The 24,496-nt window shown below is 39.5% G+C and overlaps 1 protein-coding gene across 1 annotated transcript in view; it reads right to left on the bottom strand.

The window, feature by feature from the left end:
• CFAP91 (cilia and flagella associated protein 91) overlaps positions 1-23,774 on the bottom strand; it is a 148,180-nt gene extending 124,406 nt beyond the window's left edge. Inside the window, exons 1-5 of the mRNA XM_082839854.1 lie at positions 23,639-23,774; positions 10,446-10,522; positions 9,785-9,942; positions 8,722-8,805; positions 7,569-7,625 (exon numbers count right to left, since the gene is read on the bottom strand). Of these exons, the coding sequence (XP_082695980.1) occupies positions 7,569-7,625; positions 8,722-8,805; positions 9,785-9,942; positions 10,446-10,522; positions 23,639-23,762 (500 nt within the window). The 5' untranslated portion in view covers positions 23,763-23,774. The remainder of the gene's footprint in view (positions 1-7,568; positions 7,626-8,721; positions 8,806-9,784; positions 9,943-10,445; positions 10,523-23,638) is intronic.
• Positions 23,775-24,496: the final 722 nt, after the last annotated feature.

The raw sequence follows: 24,496 nt of genomic DNA, 5'->3' as shown, positions 1-24,496 counted from the left end.
GACATTGTATTATTTCTATGCTTTTACATTTATTAAAGTGTGTTTTATGGCCCAGAATGTGGCTATCTTGGTGAATGTTTCATGTGAACTTGAGAAGAATGTGTATTCTGCTGTTGTTGAATAAGTAGTCTATAGATACCAATTATATACAACTGATTAATGGTATTGTTAAGTTCAACTTGGGCCTTACTGAATTTCTATCTGCTAAATGTATCCATTTCCAACAGGAGGTGATAGTGGATTCATCTACTTCTCCTTGTAATTCTATTACTTTTTGCCACATGTAGTTTCACACTGTCATCAGGCACATATACATTAAGGATTATTATGTCTTCTTGGAGAACTGACCTCTGTATCATTATGTAATGCCTCTCTTTATCCCTGATAATTTTCCTTGCTTTGAAGTCTGCTCTGTCTGAAATTATTATAGCTACTGTTGCTTTCTTTCAGTGTTAGCATGCTATAGTTTTCTCTATCCATTTACTTTTGTTCTTTTTTTTTACATTTTTTAATTGAAGCGTAGTTGATGTGTAATATTATATGTTACAGGTGTACTATACAGTATTTCACAAATTTTAAAGGTTATACTCCATTTATAGTTATTATAAAATATTGGCTATATTCCGTGTTATACAATATATACTTGTAGCTTATTTTATACATAATGGTTTATACCTCTTAATCTCTTATTCCTATATTGCCCCTCCCCCTTTCCTTCTCCCCACTGGTAACCACTAGCTTGGTCTCTATATCTGTGAGTCTGTTTCTTTTTTCTTATATTGACTAGTTTGTTGTATTTTTTAGATTCCACACATAAGTGATATAATACAGTATTTCTCTTTCTCTGTCTGACTAACTTCACTTAGGATAATACCCTCCAAGTCCATGCATGTTGTTGCAAGTGGTAATTTTCATTCTTTTTTATGGCTGAGTAGTATTCCATTGTGTGTGTGTGTGTGTGTGTGTGTGTGTGTGTGTGTGTGTGTGTGTGTGTATATACACCACATTTTCTTTATCCATTCATCTGTTGATGGATGCTTGAATTGCTTCCATATTTTGGCAATTGTAAGCAATGCTGCTATGAACATTGGGGTGCATGTATCTTTTCAAAATAGTGATTTTGTTTTTTTCGGATATATATCCAGGAATGGAATTGCTGGGTCATAAGGTGGTTCTATTTTTAGTTTTCTGAGAAACCTCCCTACTGTTTTCCACAGTGGCTGCACCAATTTACATTCCCACTAACAGCGTAGGAGGGTTCCCTTTTCTCCACCTTGCTAACGTTTGTTATTTGTGTTCTTTTTGATGATAGCCATTCTGACAGGTATGAGATAATATCTCATCGTGGTTTTGATGTGCATTTTCCTGATGATTAGCAATGTTGAACATCTTTTCACGTTCATGTTGACCATCTGCATGTCCTCTTTGGAGAAATAGACATTCAGGTCTTTTGCACATTTTTAATTGGGTTGCTTGGGGTTTTTTGATGTTGAGTTGTATGGGCTGTTTATATATTTTGGATATTAACCCCTTATCGGTCATATCATTTGCAAATATTTTCTCCCATTCAGTAGGCTATCTTTTCATTTTGTTGATGGTTTTCCTTGCTGTGCAAAAGCTTTTAAGTTTAATTAGGTCCCATTTGTTTATTTTTGCTTTTATTTCCTTTGCTTTAAGAGACTGCTCCAAAAAAATATTGCTACAATTTATGTCAAAGAGTGTTCTTCCTATGTTTTCTTCTAGGAGTTTTATGGCTTCAGGTCTTATATTTAGGTCTATGAGTTTATTTTCGTATATGGTGTTGGAGAATGTTCTGATTTCATTCTTTTACATGTAGCTGTCCAGTATTCCCAGCACCACTTATTGAAGAGGCTGTCTTTTCTACATTGTATATTCTTGCCTCCTTTGTCATAGATTAACTGACCATAAACACATGAGTTTTTTTCTGGGCTCTCTATTCTGTTCTAATCTATCCATTTACTTTTAATCTATATGTGTCTTTATACTTAAAGTAGGTTTTTTATTGACAACATATAATTGGTTCTTGTTTTTTGATCCACTTTAACAATATCTGTCTTTTAATTGGTTCATTTAGATCCCTGATGGCCAAAGTGATTATTGATAGTTGGATTAATATCTACCATATCTATCTGTTGCACTTGTTCTTTGTTCCTATTTTATCTTCCACCCTTTTTCTGTTTTTGTAGTTTTAACCACGTTTTATATGATTCCATTTTCACTTCTTTATTAGCATATCAGTTATACTTCCCTTTCTTTTTACTTTTTTAGTGATTGTCCCAGAGTTTACAATATACATTTACAACTAATCCAAGTCCACTTTTAAATAACACTATATCACTTCTCAAGCAGTGTAACTACCTTATAATAACAAAATAATCCTCATTCCTCCCTTTCATCTTTTATTATTGCTGTCATTCATTTCACTTATATATAAGCAAATACATGATATATTCATGAGCATACATAATCAAATACATTGTTGCTCTTATTATTAATTTTTTTTCCAAATAGGCTCCTTTAATAATTAGTCAAAGAGGAAAAACAAACTGCCCACCATTTGTCTTCCATTGTCTTCCTTTTTTTTTTTTAATTGGAGTATAATTGCTTTACAATGTTGTGTTAGTTTCTGCTGTACAACAAAGTGAATCAGCTATGTGTATACATATATCCCCTCCCTCTTGGACCTCCCTCCTGGACCTCCCTCCCACCTCCCCCCATGCCGCCCATCTAGGTCATCACAGAGCACTGAGCTGAGCTCCCTGTACTATACTGCAGGTTCCCACTAGCTATCTGTTTTACATATGGCAGTGTATTTATGTCAAACCTAATCTCCCAATTCATCCTACCCTCCCCTTCCCCCCTGTGTCCACACATCCATTTTCTACATCTGTGTCTCTATTTCTGCCCTGGTGGTCTTATTATTTTGAATAAACTGTTAAAAAATAAAAGTTTTTATTTCACCTTCATTTATTCTGTCTTTGATGCCCTTGTTTTCTTTATGTAGATCCAAGTTTCTGACCTATATTATTTCCCTTCTCTCTAAAGAACTTCTAACATTTCTTGCAACAAATGGCAAGATTCCCTCAATTTTTGTTTGTCTGAGAAGGTCTTTATTTTGCTTTCATTTCTGAAGGATAATTTTGCAGGATACAGAATTCTAGGTTGATTTTTTTTCTCTCAACACTTTAAATTTTTACTTCTCTCTCTTCTTGCTTGCATGGTTTCTGAGAAGTCAGATGTAATTCTTATTTTTGCTCCTCTATAGGTGAGGTAATTTTGTACTCTGGCTTCTGTCAGAATTTATTCCTTATCTCTGATTTTCTTTAGTTTGAATATAATATGCCTTGGTGTAGCTTTTTTGACATTTATCCTGCTTGATGTTCTGAGCTTCCTGACTCTGTAGTTTGATATCTGACATTAATTTGGAGAAATTTTCAGTCATTATTGTTTCAAATATTTCTTCTGTTCCTTTCTTTCTTCTCCTTTTGGTACTCCCATTATACGTATGCTATACCTTTGTATTTGTCCACAGGTTTTGGATATTCTGTTTTTTTCAGTATTTGTTCTCTCTGCTTTTCAATTTTAGAAGTTTGTATGGATATCCTCTAGATCACAAATTCTTTCCTCAGCTATGTCCAGTCTATTAACAAGCCTATCAAAGGAATTCTTCATTTCTGTTTCAGTGTTTTTGATCTCTAGCATTTTATTTTTTTAGTTCTTTCTTAGAATTTCCATCTCTTTGCCTATTTGATCTTGCTTGAAGTCTACTTCACTCATCAGAGCCCTTAGCATGTTCATCACAGTTGTTTTAAATTCCTTTTCTGATAATTCCAACATCCCTGCCATGTCTGGTTCTGATGCTTATGCTGTCTATTCAAATTGTGGTTTTGCCTTTCAGTGTGCCTTGTAATTTTTTTCTTACAGCTACACATGATGTACTGAGTAAGAAAAACTGTAAATAGGTCTTTAGTAATTTGGTGGTAAGGTGTGGGGGGAGAGGAAAGCATTCTATTTTCATATATTAGGTCTTTCTTTCAGTGAGCCTATGCATCTGGACTATAAGCTTCATAAGTGTTTTTCAGTTTTTCTTCCCCCTTAGGTGGGGCAGGATGGCAAAAGGGGACTGAAGTTGGGTATTTCCTTCCCCTCTCAGTTAGGCTCTGATAATACCCCAGCAGGTTAGGCTCTGGTTCACTAGTTTCTCCTGACAGCTGGCCTTGTTAAGAACAGAGTGCTCTAGCATATTTCAAAGTGGTTCCTTTTTCCCTCCTCCTGCCAGAAGCATGGGGGGATTTTTCTCCAATATTTACTGTGAGAACCTGGTTGAGTTCCTGGAGGTAAATCACAAAATTGTGGGAGCCCCCATGACTGGGTCCTCCTGGAGTTTTTCATTCTCAGAGTTTTCCACACTGAATCTCCAGCAACTTGTCAATTATAGTTCAGGTTTTCCTACCTAGGAATGGTTCTCAGGGCAGTTTCTACTCATGAATCTCTGTTCTGGGTAGCTATTATTCCCTGTATTTGCCTGTTTTTAAAATCTTCAGTTAATAGCAACTTCCAAGCACCTTATATGTGGAACTGGAAACCACTATTGAACATTTTAAAAATATTACTTTTTATCCTCTTCACCAAGATGCTCACATAGAGTCCAAAGTAAAGGCTCCAACAGCTAGCCATGGAAAGGGTGTGGCTGGAGAAGGCCAGCTGTCCCCAGACAAGTCCATACTTGCTAACATAAGTCAGAATTATCCTCACCACTCAGAAACTCAACGCTGTCAGAATTCCAGAGTTGACTTCACAGACGGTTACTGATTCATTCTTTAAAACTTCTGAGAGAGAAAGAAACTTTCTAGAATGTCAACTGTCATGCTTTAGCTCTCAAAGGAAATCTTTATCCCTTACGTCACAATTAGGAAGGAGTGGAGGGGCCCAGTGTTCATCACTGTAGACCTGAGAACTCCCCACAATCAACTGAACAATTTTTAGACCTAATGTGATTATGACCTCCAAAGCAGGAGATCCAGTGAGCCTGCTTTTAAAGAATTACCAAAGGTATCTATAGGGAGATACCTGTCTTATAGCTTCTCTTTTGCTCATACAAAGCATTTCATAGAAAACAAGTCTGCAGTTGTCCCCAGGTAAAGTGACAATACACAAAGTTGCTCTGTCTAGAAGGACAGCAGAGGATCTTTCCTCCATCCATGTAAGAGCCAAAGGTATCCATATACAGTCTTAAAAAATTAGAGGGGAACTGGGATCATAATTGGCATTTATGTCATAGAGTGTTCTGCCTATGTTCTCCTCTAAGAGTTTGATAGTTTCTTAGAGGAAAACATAGGCAGAACACTCTATGACATAAATCATAGTAAGATCCTTTTTGACCCGCCTCCTAGAGAAATAGAAATAAAAACAAAAATAAACAAATGGGACCTAATGAAACTTCAAAGCTTTTGCACAGCAAAGGAAACCATAAACAAGACCAAAAGACAACCCTCAGAATGGGAGAAAATATTTGCAAATGAAGCAACCGACAAAGGATTAATCTCCAAAATTTACAAGCAGCTCATGCAGCTCAATAACAAAAAAACAAACAACCCAATCCAAAAATAGGCAGAAGACCTAAATAGACATTTCTCCAAAGAAGATATACAGACTGCCAACAAACACATGAAAGAATGCTCAACATCATTAATCATTAGAGAAATGCAAATCAAAACTACAATGAGATATCATCTCACACCAGTCAGAATGGCCATCATCAAAAAATCTAGAAACAATAAATGCTGGAGAGGGTGTGGAGAAAAGGGAACACTCTTACACTGCTGGTGGGAATGTGAATTGGTTCAGCCACTATGGAGAACAGTATGGAGGTTCCTTAAAAAACTACAAATAGAACTACCATATGACCCAGCAATCCCACTACTGGGCATATACCCTGAGAAAACCAAAATTCAAAGAGTCATGTACCAAAATGTTCATTGCAGCTCTATTTACAATAGCCCGGAGATGGACACAACCTAAGTGCCCATCATTGGATGAATGGATAAAGAAGATGTGACACATATATACAATGGAATATTACTCAGCCATAAAAAGAAACGAAATTGAGCTATTTGTAATGAGGTGGACAGACCTAGAGTCTGTCATACAGAGTGAAGTAAGTCAGAAAGAGAAAGACAAATACCGTATGCTAACACATATATATGGAATTTAAGAAAAAAAAATGTCATGAAGAACCTAGGGGTAAGACAGGAATAAAGACACAGACCTACTGGAGAACGGACTTGAGGATATGGGGAGGGGGAAGGGTGAGCTGTGACAGGGCAAGAGAGAGGCATGGACATATATACACTAACAAATGTAAGGTAGATAGCTAGTGGGAAGCAGCCGCATGGCACAGGGATATCGGCTCGGTGCTTTGTGACCGCCTGGAGGGGTGGGATAGGGAGGGTGGGAGGGAGGGAGATGCAAGAGGGAAGAGATATGGGAACATATGTATATGTATAACTGATTCACTTTGTTATAAAGCAGAAACTAACACACCACTGTAAAGCAATTATACCCCAATAAAGATGTTAAAAAAATAATAATTGGCACTTATATTGAGGATTACAGACCTTTGATAACATATATCCTATTCATAAGATGCTATATCATTAAGAGTAACCATATCCTTTAAATGCATGTTTGAAAGTCAAGCCTTATCTAACTTTCTATTCAGAAATCTGAGACCTTAAAAAAGGTTTCTTTTCCGTTTCATTTCAAGAATACCTTGGATTTTTTCTCCTATAGAAATTTTAAGTTATATTGACATGGGAAAGTGTATAGCAAAAATTAGATGAGCATATGTATGTATCTATTCAAAACAAAAGTTATAAGCAGGGCTTCCCTGGTGGCGCAGTGGTTGAGAGTCTGCCTGCCGATGCAGGGGACACGGGTTCGTGCCCCGGTCCGGGAAGATCCCACATGCCGCGGAGCGGCTGGGCCCGTGAGCCATGGCCGCTGAGCCTGCGCGTCTGAAGCCTGTGCTCCACAACGGGAGAGGCCACAACAGTGAGAGGCCCGCATACCGCAAAAAAAAAAAAAAAAAAAAAAAAAAAAGTTATAAGCAAAAAACAACTACCCTCAGGCTTTCCTGGTGGCACAGTGGTTGAGAGTCCGCCTGCCGATGCAGGGGACACGGGTTCGTGCCCCGGTCCGGGCAGATCCCACATGCCGCGGAGCGGCTGGGCCCGTGAGCCATGGCCACTGGGCCTGCGCGTCCGGAGCCTGTGCTCCGTAACGGGAGAGGCCACAACAGCGAGAGGCCTGCGTACCGAAAAAAAAAAAAAAAAAAACCTACCCTCAATATGTCTGATGCTCTTGGTTATTTTCTATTCTATTTTGTTTTTTAAAATGCTGCTCATGACCCACTAGAAGACCTTCTAATGGTTAGTGATCCGTAGTTTAAAAAATTGATTTAGTCAACTATCCTCTGGAAACAAATATGGAAGCAAATAATAAATAAAATAAACTGGAAAAAAAGTTTTAAAATAATGGTTACTTACCTGGTTGATGCAAAAACAACATTGAATGGCAACTGTTGATAAAATGGAAGGAAAGGCCTGGGGGAGAAAGGAAAACACAAATGTGTGGTACTTTTGCATTGTGTGCTCTCTGAGCTTTCTTCCATTGTTAATATTTGTCCCTTGAAATCAGTGAGTTTGAATACTTCATATATCAGTAATTCTCAAACTTTGGCATACACAAAAATCACTGGCGAGTGGGAAGATTCTTGTTTAAAATTCAAATTCTCAGGTCTAGCCCAGGAGATTCAGTAGATACAAGGTAGAGCCAGTGAATCTGCATTTTTAATAAACATCCCAGTGTGTTCTCTGAAGATGGGAAACAAGCCATACTCTGAGAAACTGCCCTATACTTGGGCTTCAGCTGGTCATTAGTCCCCAGCAACTTCTCAAGTTCCCTGAGATATTCTGAAATTCCCAATGATTTACTTTAAAAAGTTTCCCCCCAAAAGTCTAGGAATTGAGTATAGTATGTTAAGAATTTAACATTTCTCTGAAAAAATCAGCATAATGTGGACTACAAGTTTACTTTTCTCAAATGAGCTTATGTAGATATAACATCAAGACTATTTTGCTAACTCAGATAGGACCTATAGGGAAATCCTCATCTTATTTTAATCTGATCTGAGTGTATGATTATCACATGAGTATTACTCACAAATGAAACAAAGTGAATCTTTTGACCATGTTGGTTTTGGCAACATTCACACAAAGAGAGCAAATTTCACCTATCTGCCCTCTTTTAACACTTTCCCCTGCACTATGGCTGTCATGGTGTCTTTGCTCTATCTCACTTCATTTGATAACTTCATTTTGTTCTCAAATATACATTCTCATTTGCAATTAGGACCTCTAATGCCAGGCAGACTTAGTTGGAACCCCAACTCTACCACTTGCTAATTTATGTGACCTTGAGCAATTTACTTCTCCTCTCTTGGTCTCAGCTTCCTTACTGGTAAAATGGGGATAATATATCTTATCCTATATTTCTGTTCTGAAAATTGATATTATATGTAAAGCACTTATAAAGTGATGCCTGGCACACTGCATGCACTTAAAAATAAGAGCTGCTATCATTATTACGAAGTGGTCTCTAACAATACTAGGGCTCATATTCACAGTAACTATTTTCTACCTTTCAAAATATTTATAGCGATTCTTTCCAGTAACATCAGGATCTTCATAAACTTCTTTAGGCATCGGAAAAGAAGTGTCAGTTCTAAAGCGAAGCAGGAAAACATTATTCAAGTCTAACATATAATTTCCAATTCATATTTATATGTCTATAAAGTAGAGGATACACAGGGTAGCTCAGACTGAGAGCAAAGTCTTCTATAACATGCATCTTACTGTTCTACATCTCAGACTAGAATAGTTACTTTCCCTGAGCCAGGAAACCAGGAGCCAACAAGTGGAACTGAAAGCTAATAAATGAGTAGACTTATGAAATCTCACATACGAAACTACTCACTTTTAGTTAATAGCACATGAGAATTACAAAATTTTAAAAAATGAAGTTTTATGTCTAGGCTGTAAGGGAGCATTTTAAAAGAAATTTACTAGGTATGAATTTGTAAATATTCCTTAAAAGAATAAGCAATTCAAGAGATCTGTCTCTGAAGGTGTCTTGGCTGCAAGTGTCCAAAAAGCATATTTGGATACTAGCAGAAAAATACACTTGCAATTTCTAAGATGAATCAAAGAAACAACAAACGCGTTCACTTCTATTTTTGGTGGTAAGTTATCACTTAATATACATATGCACTCCAACCTTTGGAGAACATCTACTAACCAATAAACCTATAACCATTGCTCCTGAATCAGGCTTATTTTGGTCAAAGGGCTTAAGAATGTGAATTTCAGCTCAACTGGTCTAGGTATAACATCACAACTGTACATTTTTTTTTAAGATTTTTTTTTTTGATGTGGACCATTTTTAAAGTCTTTATTGAATTTGTTACAATATTGCTTCTGTTTTATGTTTTGGTTTTTTTAGCCACGAAGCATGTGGGATCTTAGTTCCCAGACCAGGGATTGAACCTGCACCCCCTGCATTGGAAGGCGAAGTCTTAACCACTGGACCACCAGGGAAGTCCCTGTATATTTTAAAATAATACAGAATGAATAAATAAAATTTTTAAGAAGAAAAATGCATTCATTAAAAACATGAGTAGCAGCTGAAGCTACCTGACACTTACACAGCAAGTTTCCGGAGGGCTTCTTTGTGTCTCTCCTCATGTCCCTTCCAGTCCCGACTGATGAATGATGGAACAGGATCTGCCTTGCTCCAATATACAGAATATCTTGGATAATGAAACAGGCTACTGAACATGGTTCTATACCTGGGAACCCTTCTCTAATGTTAGGACAGGAAGGCAGGGGGAAAAAGGACAAAATTATATCATCAGATTTTCTGAAGTATTTTACTACTGCAAACTTTTTAAAGGCACAAAACAGTGTATATGACATTTGCTATTGGTATATGCATAGACTATCTCTAGAAGGGTACTCAAGAAACTGATGCTAATGGATGATTATGTGAAGAGGGCTAAGGGTAGCATTTATTTTATACCATATAAGCTTTTGTACTATTTGAACTCTTTCAACACAGGCATATATTACTTTTCTCATTGAAATAACTTAGGTTATAGTGGGTTCTTTATTCACCATTAGTTAGTTAATCCTCACACTGGGCCACAAGTATTAAGATACTTTGTCCCCTGGTAATCGTGGCAAAGTAATTTCTGCAGAATACAAAATCCAGTGGAGATTTGGTGATTAGTCAATCTGATCAGCGCAGTTAGCCAAACTAGATGGTTCAGGTCCATTAGGCTACCTTAGTGGATGAGTAAGACCTACCAGTCTGCTTTGAATCAGGGTGGCCTGAATATTTGCCTGGTTGTGTTCTTTCTCACTTGACATGATAAACAATGGATCTGTGAAATAAACAATAAGGTAGTGTAAGGAATAGAACATATCTACTCCTAGGCAGAGAATAATAGTAAAGAAATATAATTTCTTAATTGGAAAACAAATTAGAAAACTTAGATATTGCCTAGCTCTGCAGCAGCTCATAGCCTTATTACTCTACCACCAGTGAGGGTCTATGAGATGCATTTATTTTCTGTGTATTCCAAAGTCAGTTAATAGAATCAGAATGCAAAAAGAAGGCTGAACATGTTTTCAAGCACCATAGCCTAAATAGGCTCTCTTCTCTCCTATGAACAAACCACCTTCTGGGTCTGGATAGTCCTGGAAATACTGCAAGAAGAAAGACCATGTATATACACACAACACCCATTTCCGAGGGAAAGAAACAATAACTTTGGGCACTATCTCCTATATTCAGTTCACAGGAGAGATACAAACTCTTAACAGTGTATCACCCATAACTGGTAGACAGGCTAAGAAAATGTCATTCTCTAATCAGAGATAAAGACGATCAGCTATTTTTAGAATTCACCTCTTAAGATGGGACTAAGTTATTTCTCCCAGTTCAAAAAAGATTGCCCTGCTGCTATAAGTATGGGTTTGTTAGATATATCTCTAAAGTGACAAAGAATATTCATGACTGATTATACTACCCCTTAAAATCAAACAATTTGACATTAAGTTCACAAGCAATCTTCAGATACAGACTTGATTTATCAAGTAGACATCTCTTGAGAAACAAATACCCTGACCAACTAGTCTAGACATCTTGGTAACATATATTTCTCCACAGAAATTATTAAATTGGTATTGTGATTTAGAAATAAATCTCTTTTGAATTTAGATGATGTAAGTCAATTTCCAGAACCTAATGACTCCTCAGTTACCCAGTTGCAGACGAACAGCACAACTGCAACCACTGACCCAGTGATTTCTTTTAAATCATTTAAAATAAGAGTATGTAGAAATTTCACTTTGTCCTATACTATTTCCAGTATATCAGAGATGTTGAAGCTATAGTCGTTCTTCTGTTTAAACAGGTGCATTCATTCTGTCTTCAAATTCAGTAGCCTATAATTTGAGGCCATAAAATGCGGTCTCTTCATTCCTAATCAGCCCAGTTTCCATCACTTCTCAACTCGATATCACTGGGTCAGTGGTTGCAATTGTGCTGGTCAACTGAAATTAATTTAACCCATATTTCTCCTAAGTCTGAATAATAAATAATAAACCATTCTCCTCTTATTTCCATAAGGAATGTGAAGACATGATATCTACAGGAACATTTTTACATCTATAAAAGATAATGACACAATACTCTATGATTTGTGACTACACATTCTACAACATAGCCTAAAACAGTGCTCAAATGGCAGTGGAGAGGCCTCTGAGATGCCCAAGTAACAGCAGTCACCAGGTCATTACTTGCTTACTCCTAGACAGTTATTAAGTGCTTTATGTGCAAATATTCCGTTTAATCCTCAAAAAACCCAATGAGGTCGGCACTAGGCCTCCATTTTATAGAAAAGGAAACCAAGGCTTCAAGAAGTCAGCAACTGAGGGGATCAAAATGGTGGAGTAGGAGGACACGGAGCTCATCTCCCCCCATAAACACATCAATAATATATCTACATGTGGGACAGTTCTCAATGAAAACTAACTGGAAACTGGCAGAAGAACTGCTATACAACCAAAGCTGCAATAAAGATCTCCATGTAACTGGGTATGATGGGAAAAAAAGGTACCAGATCAGGACCTGCATCCCTGGGAGGGATCTGAAAGGAGGAAAAGGTCCACATGGGTGGACCTTCACTCTGGGGAGTGAGCAGATCAAGCCGCAGTTTGGGCATCCAATTCCTGGGATTCCTGCACAGAGGAGTAAAGCCCCCTTGCCTGCTGGGAAATTCACTGAGACCGACAGAAAGACTGAAGAAGTCTAGACTCTACTCGATAGGACTGCACGTGTGCTGGCTTGCTAACAATCAGGGATGAGACAGCCTTGCACTGGTGGCTGCAACCTCACTGCACTTCCCAATCCAAATGGGCGGATGCCCTAGCCCCACTCAGTCCACATCACAGCTTGGCATGAGATCTGGGCAGAGACCTGGCCTAGCTATGCAGCGACAGACCAGAGGGCCTGGGAGGTTATCGGGGTTGGGGGGCCCTGCAGAGCCCATTATAAGTGCACGCACAGGGGCAGTGGGTCTAGCTGGGCAGAAATTGTCAGCGTGTGTACCTGGTGGCACCACAAGAGTGTGAAGGGGCTAAGTACTGAATCTCGGGCAGACAGGCCCTGGGCAGGGGTATGCAGCAGTTCATTTCCCAGCAAGAGAGCCCAGGCTCTGCCCACTCCACACCACAGCTTAGCACTACGTCTGGGGAATAACGGTCCTGGGAAAAGACTGCCACAGAGGCAGCCCAGATCACAGGCAGCAAAGCAGCCAGCTCAACTCCTGCAACCACAACCTGACCGCCAGCCCCAGCCTAGCCAATGCCCCAGCCCCACCCACTCCACACCACAGCCCTGCACTAGATCTGGGATGAACACCACAGAGAAAGGGACGTGAACTTAGACTGCTTCTGAGTGGAACCACGGAGGCCCACACAGGTGGCGTACAGATCTTCTGTGACCACACGGGCCTCATTTGCTTCAGGATTTACCTCCCTTGGCGCAGGGTGCACACTCAAGGGCTATGGAGCTTGATCGAACCCAATCCTCAGGCCATCTATTCCAACAACTGGGGAGCAGGCCCCACCCCCAAAAGTATGGTGACAGCCACGGAGCAGAGAGGAAGCCCTGCCTCACATCCAGCACAGGCTCTAGATATGACAACACCAAGCACACCCCCTACCAAGGGGGTAGCGACCAGCACACCCTGAGGAAAAGTGTGGCTGGCATCCATACCAAAACCAGCCCTTGCACCAAAAATACTGGAGACATACCGTCTTTGCAGGGTCAATCCCACATAAAAACACCCCTTCAAGACCACAGTAGATAGCTGTTTCTCCTAAATTCATAGACAGAGAAAGTTAAGTAAAATTAAAAAGCATAGGAACTATTTCCAATCAACAGAACAAGAGAAATCCCCTGAAAGAACAAATAATGAAACAGACCTCACCAGTCTACTAGACCTTGAGTTCAAAAAGAAGGTAATAAAAATGCTAAAGGAATTAAGAAAGATTATCAATAGAAATGCAGATTGCTGTAACAAGGAACTAGAAACTATAAAGATGAACCAATCAAAATTAGACAATTCAATTGCTGAGATAAAAACCAATCTAGAAGCAATGAATAGCAGACTAAATGACACAGAAGAATGAGTAGGTGATCTGGAAGATAGAATAATGGAAATTACTCAATCAGAACAGCAGACAGAAAGACAAATGAAAAAAATAAAGGCAACATACGAGATCTATGGGATAATATGAAGTATGCCAACCTACACATAATAGGGGTTCTAGAAGGAGAAGAGAGAGAGAGAGAAGGGGATCAAGAATGTATTTGAAGAAATTATGGCTGAAAAGTTCCCAAACATAAATAAGGAAATAGATATCCAGGTACAGGAAGCAAAGAGGGTCCCAAACAAGATGAACACAAACAGACCCACACCAAGACATACCATAATTAAAACAGCAAAAGTTAAAGATAAACAGAGAATTCTAAAGGCAGCAAAAAAACAAAGAGTTAGTTACAAAGAAAACCTCATAAGGCTATCAGCTGATTTCTCTACAGAAACTTTGCAGGCCAGAAGGGAGGGCCATGGTATATTCAAAGTCCTGAAAGGGAAAAAACTGCAACCCAGGATACTCTACCCAGCAAGATTATCATTTAGAATAGAAGGAGAGGTTTAAAAATATCTCAGGGGCTTCCCTGGTGGCGCAGTGGTTGAGAGTCCACCTGCCAATGCAGGGGACATGGGTTTGAGCCCTGGTCCAGGAAGATCCCACATGCCATGGGGCAACTAAGCCCATGCGCCACAACTACTGAGCCTGCGCTCTACAGCCCGCAAGCCACAACTACCGAGCCCACGTGCCACAACTACTGAAGCCCGTGAGCCTAGAGCCCGTGCTCCACAACAAGAGAAGTCACCACAGTGAGAAACCCAAGCACTGCAATGAAGAGTAGCCCCCACTCGCCTCAACTAGAGAAAGCCTGCACGCAGCAATGAAAATAAAAATAAATAAATAAATAAAAAGAATAAAATAAATAAATTAAAAAACAAAAGATGCTAGCAAACTGATTCCAACAATACATTAAAAGGATCATACACCATGATCAAGTAGGATTTATCCCAGAGATGGCAGGATTTTTCAATATCCGCAAATCAATCAGTGTGATACACCCTTAACAAACTGAAGAATAAAAACCATATGAACATCTCAGTAGGTACAGAAAAAGCTTTTGATAAAATTCAACATCCATTTATGATAAAAACTCTTCAGGAAGTGGACACAGAGGGAACCAACCTCAACATAATAAAGGCCATATATGACAAACCCACAGCTAATATCATACTCAGTGATGAAAAGCAGAAAGTATTTCCTCTAAGATCAGGAAGAAGACAAGGATGCCCACTGTCACCACTTTTATTGAACAGAGTTTTGGAAGTCCTAGACACAGTAATCAGAGAAGAAAAATAAATAAAAGGAATCCAAATTAAAAAGAATAAGTAAAACTGTCATTGTTTGCACATGACATGATGCTATACATAGAAAATCCTAAAGACGCTATCAGAAAACTACTAGAGCTCATCAGTGAATTTGGTAAAGTTGCTAGATACAAAATTAATGTACAGAAAACTGTTGCATTTCTATACACTAACAAAGCAATATCAGAAAGAGAAATTAAGGAAACAATCCTGTTTACATTATATCAAAAAGAATAAAACACCTAGAAATAAACCTACCTAAGGAGGCAAAAGACCTCTACTCTGAAAACTATAAGACACTGATGAAAGAAACTGAAGATGACACAAACAGATGGAAAGAATGAAACAGATGGAAACAGATGGAAAAACCATGTTCTTGAATTGGAAGACTCCATATTGTTAAAATGACCATACTACCCAAGGCAATCTACAGATTCAATGCAATCCCTATGAAATTACCAATGGCATTTTCACAGAACTAGAAAAAAAAAAAATTTTAATTTGGATGGAAACACAAAAGGCCCCGAATAGCCAAAACAATCTTGAGAAAGAAGAACAGAGCTGGAGGAATCACACTCTCTGACTTCACACTATACTACAAAGCTACAATAATCAAAACAGTACGGTACTGGCACAAAAACAGACATACAGATCAATGGAACAGAATAGAGAGCCCAGAAATAAACCCATACACCTACAGGCAATTAATCTATGACAAAGGAGGCAAGAATATACAATGGAGAAGAGACAATCTCTTCAATAAGTAGTGCTGGGAAAACTGGACAGCTACATGTAAAAGAATGAAATTAGAACATTCTCTAACACCATATACAAAAATAAACTCAAGATGGATTAAAGACCTAAGTGTAAGACCAGATACTATAAAACTCCTAGAGGAAAACATAGGCAGAAGACTCTGACATAAATCATAGCAATAATTTTTTTGGATCCATCTCCTAGAGTAATGGAAACAAAACCAAAAATAAACAAATGGGACCTAATTAAACTTAAAAGCTTTTGCATAGCAAAGGAAACCATAAACAAAACAAAAAGACAACCTACAAAGTGGGAAGAAATATTTGCAAATGATGCTACCACCAAGGGATTAATTTCCAAAATACACCAACAGCTCATATACTTTAATACCAAAAAAACAAACAGCCCAATAAAAAGTGACCAGAATACCTAAAAAGATATTTCTCCAAGAAGGCATATAGATGCCCAACAGGCACATGAAAAGATGTTCAATATCGCTAATTATTAGAGAAATGCAAATCAAAACTACAATGAGGTATCACCTCACATCAGAATGGCCATCATTAACAAGTCTACAAATAATAAATACTGGAGAGAGTGTGGAGAAAAAGGAACCCTCCTACACTGTTGGTGGGAATGTAAATTGGTGCAGCCACTATGGAGAACAGCATGGAGGTTCTTTAAAAACCTAAAAATAGAGTTGCCATATGATCCTTAAATCCCACTCCTGGGCATTTATCTGGAGAAAACTCTAATTTGAAGATACATGCACCCCAAAGTTCATAGCAGCACTATTTACAATAGCCAAGACCTGGAAGCAACCTAAATGAACATCAACAGATGAATGGATAAAGAAGATGTTGTGTGTGTATGTATGTATGTGTATATATATATATACCCCACGTACATATATGTATATACAATAGACTATTACTCAGCCATAAAAAAGAATGAAATAATGACATTTGCAGCAACATCGACAGGGCTTCCCTGGTGGCGCAGTGGTTGAGAGTCCTCCTGCCGATGCAGGGGACATGGGTTTGTGCCCTGGTCTGGGAAGATCCCACATGCTGCGGAGTGGCTGGGCCCGTGAGCCATGGCCGCTGAGCCTGCGCGTCCGGAGCCTGTGCTCCGCAACGGGAGAGGCCACAACAGTGAGAGGCCCGTGTACCGCAAAAAAAAAAGATACAAATGAACTTATTTACAAAACAGAAACAAACTCACAGACGTAGAAAACAAACTTATTGGTTACCAAAGGGGATAATGAGGGGGGAGAGATAAATTAGGAGTTTGGGATTAACATATACGCACTACTATATGTAACACAGATAAACAAAAAAGACCTACTGTATTGCACAGGAAACTATATCCAATATCTTATAATAACCTATAAAAGAAAAGAATCTGAAAAAGTATGTATGTATGTGTATATATATATATGTATCTGAATCACTTTGTTGTACATCTGAAACTAACACAACATTGTAAATTAATTCTACTTAAATTTTTTAAATGGTTAAAAATTTTAATTAAAAAAATTTTTTTAAGAAAAGATGAAAAGAATATTTTACTAAATACGAGAAGAAAGAGCAAAAAAGAATTGAAAGTTTTCCCTCTGGGAGGTAATAATCAAAAGGGCAGGAGAGTGTGGGGAAGAGAAGTGCTGTTTTGTTTGGTTCTGGTTTTGGTATGTTTGGATCAGCCACTTCATTTACATGATTTCATAAACTTATAATTTGCAGATGTCTGGAGCTCTTGCCAGCTTGTTTCCTACCAACTAACCAGAGCAACAATTTCTGTTTTGGCTCAACCAAGTTGCAGTCCAAGCAGCAGGCACAGCCCAGTGTCTCTTTACCTCATGTCTGCACCAAGTGTCCCTCACCTTCCCCTTAGTTTTTCTCTGTGACCTGGAGACGTGAAAATCCATGGGAAATGCATATCACCTTCACATGTCTCTTACTGAGGATACATAAAGCAAAGTTTTAACCAAAGAGAAACAGAAGCCAGCAGGTAAATTCTCCTTCCACTCCAGGGCTGGATTATCGATAGGCAAAGTAACACATACTGCTTCTCAGAAAAATGGTTTTACTTTTACTTGATACAAACTTTGTGGTAATCACCTTGGTAACACATGGTTTTATTTTTCTCTGACATTCCCTGTCTCAGTCACATTTCCCTATCTCTGGTTTCTTTTGGATTGTACTTCTTAATAAAGCAGTATCCTATGAACGTTTACCTCAAGGTCTGCTTTTGGAAAAGCCCACAGGAAAACAGCTGACATCGGGGGAAAAAAAAATAGAAAAAGAAGAACAAACAAAACCCAAAGTCATAAGAAGGAAGGAAATAATAAAGATCAGCGAGGAAATAAGATAGAGATAAAATAATCATAGAAAAGATCAATAAAACCAAGTGCTGTTTTTTTGTTTTTGTTTTTTAAAGAGGAACAAAATTGACAAACCTCTAGCCAGGCTCACCAAGAAGAAAAGAGAGAGGACCCAAATAAATAAAATAAGAAATGAAAGAGGCGAAATAACAACTGACACCACATAAATACAAAAACTCATAAGACAATACTGTGAACAGTTATATGCCAACAAATTGGACAACCTAGAAGAAATGAACAAGTTTCTAGCAACATACAGCCTGCCAAAACTGAGCCAAGAAGAAACAGATAATTCGAACAGACCAATCATTGAGGTGAAATAGAATCTGTAATTAGAAAAAAAAAAAAAACTCCCTCCACATTGTAAATTAACTCTACTTAAAAAACAAAACGAAACAAAACTCCCTCCAAAGAAAAGTCCAGGTCAGGATGACTTCACTCGGGAATTTACCAAACTTACAAAGAAGAATTTATACCTATCCTACTCAAACTATTCCAAAAAATTAAGAGGAGGGAACACTCCCAAAGTCATTCTGTGAAGCTACCATCACCCTGATAGCAAAACCAGACAAAGCCACTACCAAAAAAGAAAATTACAGGCCAATATCTTTGATGAATATAGATACAAAAATCCTCAACAAAATATTAGCAAACCAAATCCAACAATACATAAAAAGGATCATACACCACGATCAAGTTGGATTCATTCCAGGGTAGCAAGGATGGTTCAACGTACACAAATCAACCAATGTGATACACCACATTAACAGAAGGAAAGACAAAAACCATATGACCATCTCAATACACACAGAAAAAGCATTTGACCAAATTCAACATCCATTCATGATAAAAACTCTCACCAAAGTGGGTATAGAGGGAACATAACTGAACATAATAAACCACAAACCCACAGCCAACATAAAAGTCAATGGTGAAAAGCTGAAAGCCTTCTAGCTAAATTCAGGAACAAGAAAAGGATGTCCACTCTCACCACCTCTATTCAACATAGTATTGGAAGCCCTAGCCATAGCAATGAGACAAGAAAAAGAAATAAAAAAGTATCCAAATTGGAAGGGAAGAAGTAAAACTGTCACTATTTGCAGATGGCATGCGACTCTATATAGAAGAAACTAAAGTATCCATACAAAAACTATTAGAATAAATGAATTCAGCAAGGTAGCAGGATACAAGATTAATATACAGAAATTTGTTGCATTTTTTATACTAACAATTAAATATCAGAAAGTTTAAAAAAAATCCCATTTAAAATTGCATCAATATAAAAATATCTAGGAATAAACCTAACCAAGAAGTAAAAGACCTGTATGCTGGAAACTATAAAACATTGATAAAGGAAACTGAAGATGATTCAAAGAAATGGAAAGATATCCCATGCTCTTGGAGTCGAACAATCAGTATTGTTAAAATGGCCATACTACCCAAAGCAATCTACAGATTTAATACAATCCCTATCAAAATACCCATAACATTTTCCACACAACTAGAACAAATAATCCTAAAATTTATATGGAAGCACAAAAGACCCAGAATTGTCAAAGCAATCCTGAGGAAAAAGAACAAAACTGGAGACATAACCCTTCCAGACCTCAAACTATTCTACAAAGCTATAGTAATCAAAACAGCATGGTATTGGCACAAAAACAGACATATAGATCAACAGAACAGAGAGCCCAGCAATAAACCCATGTACCTATGGTCAATTAATCTATAACAAAGGAGGCAAGAATATACAATGGAGGAAAGACAGTCTCTTCAACAAGTGGTACTGGGAAAGGTGGACAGCTAGCTACATGTAAATTAATGCAATTAGAACACTCCCTCAAACCATTTACAAAAATAAACTCAAAATGATTTAAAGACCTAAATATAGGACATGAAACCATAAAACTCCTAGAACAGAACATAGGAAAAACATCCTCTGACATAAATTGTAGCAATATTTTCTTAGATCAGTCTCCCAAGGCAAAAGAAATAAAAGCAAAAATAAACAAATGGCACTAATCCAACTTAAAAAGATTTTGCACAGTAAAGCAAACCATCAACAAACTGAAAAAACCTACGGAATGGGAGAAAATATTTGCAAACAATGTGACCAACAAAGGGTTAATAACCAAAATATACAAACAGCTCACACAACTCAATATCAAAAACACACAGGGACTTCCCTGGTGGTGCAGTGGTTAAGAATCCACCTGCCAATGCAGGGGACACGGGTTTGATCCCTGGTCCAGGGAAGATCCCACATGCCGCGGAGCAACTAAGCCCGTGTGCCACAACTACTGAGCCTGCACTCTAGAGCCCACGAGCCACAACTACAAAGCCCATGTGCCACAGCCACTGAAGCCCACATGCCCTAAAGCCTGCGTGCCACAACTACTGAGCCCACGTGCTGCAACTACTGAAGCCCGCACACTCTAGGGCCCATGTGCCACAACTACTGAGCCCACATTCTGCAACTACTGAAGCCCGCATGCAAAGAGCCCATGTTCCGCAACAAGAGAAGCCAACGCAACGAGAAGCCTGCGCACCGCAACAAAGAGTAGCCCCTGCTCGCTGCAAAGAGAGAAAGCCCGCACGCAGCAACAAAGACCCAACGTGGCAATAAATAAATAGATAGATAGATAAATACCCAATCAAAAAATGGGCAGAAGACCTAAATAGACATTTTCCAAAGAAGACATACAGATGGCCAAGAAGCATATGAGAAATTGCTCAACATGACTAATTATTAAAGAAATGCAAATCAAAACCACCATGAGGTATCACCACACAGTGGTCAAAATGGCTATCATGAAAAAGTCTATAAATAATAAATTCCTAAGAGGGTGTGGAAAAGAGGGAACCCTCCTACACTGTTGGTGGGAATGTATAAATTGGTGCAGCCACTATGGAAAACAGTATGGAGGTTCCTTAAAAAAAACTAGAGCTAACATATGATCCACTAATCCCACTCCTGGGTATATATCTGTAAAAAATGAAAACTCTAATTTGAAAAGATACCTGTACCCCAATGTTCATAGCAGCAGTATTTACAATAGCCAAAATATGGAAGCAACCCAGTGCCCATTAGCAGATGACTGGCTTAAGAAGATGTGGTATATATATATATATATATATACACACACACATACGTATATATATACACACATACATATATATATATACACACACACACACACACAATGGACTATTACTCATCCATAGAAAAAGAATGAAAGATTGCCATTTGCAGCAACATGTATGAACCTAGAGAATATTATACTTGGCAAAGTAAGTCAGACAAAGACAAATATTACACAATATCACTTATATGGGGAATCTGAAAAATAATACAAATGAATCTACATACAAAACAGACTCACAGACATAGAGAATAGACTTATGGTTACCTAAGGGGAAAGGGAGGTGGGAGGGATAAATTAGGAGTATAGGATTAACAGATACAAACTACTACACATAAAATAGAAAAGCAACAAGGATTTACTGTAAATTAAATATAATAACCCACAATGGAAAATAAGCTGAACTATATATATAAATAACTGAATTACTTTGCTGTATACCTGAAACTAACACAGTATTGTAAATCAACCATACTTCAAAAAAATTTATTAAAAAATAAAGAAGTTGGCAACTTATTGATTGGCAGTTGATTCGAACACCAATCCTTTCAGCTCCCAGGCCTAATGTTATCAAAAGCCCATGAATTTAATGGGGGAAATTTTTCCATGGAAATCATGAAAGAGCCCCTCAGCCAATTTACCCATATTGTAAAAATAATTCTAAGAAGCACAGGAAGTTGTCACAACCAAGTAATGGTGACGATGAGGAAGTGTTTCAAACCCCAAAATATGATGATTACTTTTTGGGAAAACTATAATAAATTGCAGATTCTGGGGGGAAAGAAAGGAGGAAAGAGCTCTTGATAAACCCAGGAAGTATTATAAAATATTTTTGGAAGCTGGGAAAAATATATCATATTTAAAAGACTTTAATTAGCAGGGCATTAGTGTAGCTACTAATCCATCAACAAATGTAGATTCAGGGAAGTGACAAAGTATTGTGGGCACTTCGAGTGAGGCACCTGAGAGATACAAAGGATTAAAGTCAAGTTAAATGCAAAATGGTATATAAATGAGGTAAGATTTATAAAAGAATGGTGTTAACTGTAAAGTACCATACAAATGTAAGCAATCATTACACATTCCCAACACCAGGAAATGGCTACCCTAAAGATTCTCATCCAAAGGAGACCCTGGGATTCCCAGAGGAGATACCACGTGGTTAAAAGTAGGGTGACAGGGCAAAACTGGAAAAAATCATGCTTTACTGATTATAATTATTGTAGTAGTAAATTCAATTCAATAATTCAAATAATTCACAATAAATTACATAGCACCTAACATATGTACCAGCACTGGAATAAGTGCTTAGAAGGCTACAAAAATGTATAGAACAAGAACTTAAAGAACTCAGGGAACTTATGGTCCAGTAGAAGAGACAGAACGTAAATGAACAATCAGGTCATTAAAATAAACTGGGGCTTTTACTGGCCCAAAGGCCCTAGTGGACCTAGTTTATAAGCAACACTTTGATGGATAAGAATAAGCTTAAATAAAAAGAGAAACCTGGGGCTTCTCTGGTGGCGCAGTGGTTGGGGGTCCGCCTGCCGATGCAGGGGACACAGGTTCGTGCCCCGGTCCGGGGGTATCCCGCATGCCGCGGAGCGGCTGGGCCCGTGAGCCGTGGCCGCTGAGCCTGCGCGTCCAGAGCCTGTGCTCCTCAACGGGAGAGGCCACAACAGTGGGAGGCCCGCGTACCGCAAAAACAAAAGAGAAACCTGAAAACAAAGATGAGATAAACTGGCCCTTCTTTACCTAGAATGCCAAATTTGGAGTTGCCCAGGGAATGGGAGCAGGAAGGTCATTCTCTTTGGGCATTTTACGCAGTTTGCATGCGGGAGTGTTGAGTGAATCTCCAAGTCAGAACGCCAGGAACAGGATTCAGGACGATTGCTTAAGGCTGTGCAAATTATCAGAACAAGAGGGTGGAGAAGAGTCAGGTGTTCCCGCTCAGTGCTCTGAGATGCAGAGCGCACCTGTGGTCTCCGAGACACCTCCCCCAGCCCCGCGAAAGCGCCACCACCTCGGGGGCTTGGAGCTGCCCCCACCCAACAGAAGAGGACCGCGGGCAAAGGATCCGTCCTGAGGCTCGTCTTTTGTCCGCCGCGCCCCCGGCCAGGTCCCACCGTCTCAAAGCCCACCTGGCCCAGGAGTCGGCAACTCAGGAGGGAGGTCTGGAGCCGCTCTTACCGTATAGGAAATCATATGTTCGATTGGCAGAGACTTTGCCCCAGGGCCCCGACCTCCCTCTGCACCGGGTTTGAGACACCGGCGGCTTGCCCTGGGGCTCTTCGATGGTCACTACGTGACTCATGGTGCCGGCTCTTCCCTGCGGCCAGCCAGGACCGACTAGGGAGACCGAGATGCGGTGTACAAGGTAGCTATGGTAACCCCCGCGAGGAGCGAGGGCTGAGCGAGCACACACAGCTAATCCAGAAGAGAGGGGCGGGACTCGCGTGTGAGAGGAGGAGCCGAGTGACGACAAGGAAGGGGCGGGGCGAGGAGCGGGAGAGGCGGGGCTGAGCGAAGATACGGGGCGGGGCTCGTGAAGGGAGGGGCGGGGCTGGCTGGGGGAGGAGGAGCCGAGTGATGACAAGGGAGGGGTGGGGCGAGGCGCAGGAGCGGAAGGTCCGGAAAGTGCGCAGAGGAGAGGAGCGTGAGGGGTGGAGGAAGAAGGGGGAAGAAAGGAGGAAAGATGGGCAGGCCTGGGGAGGGGAGGAGGGAAGGGAGAGGGACGGCCTCGCTTTCCACTTCACTCCGGTGACCAAGCCACGAGCATTTAGCCGCCCACCAGGGTCAAGGCCAGGGGGCCGCAGGCGGGGGAAAAGGCTGCTGCTTAAATCCTGCAGCCATCGGCCAGTTACACTCCGTTAACCTCTTTCGGAAATGCCTGTGAAATCTCAGCATCTTCTAGAATAGTTGGGGGCTTTCATTTCGGACATTCCCTCTCCGCGGGGCTTGTTCGAGCTGAGGAATCCAAGCTCCTGAACGTCAGCCTTTGGCACACTGAGCTCTGGCCGTGGGTTATCAGCGTTTGGGGTGGGCTGG

This window comes from Leucopleurus acutus, assembly GCF_964270905.1.
Source record: "Leucopleurus acutus genome assembly, chromosome: 5".
Taxonomy (NCBI): domain Eukaryota; kingdom Metazoa; phylum Chordata; class Mammalia; order Artiodactyla; family Delphinidae; genus Leucopleurus; species Leucopleurus acutus.
This window is presented reverse-complemented; position numbering and strand designations above follow the sequence as displayed.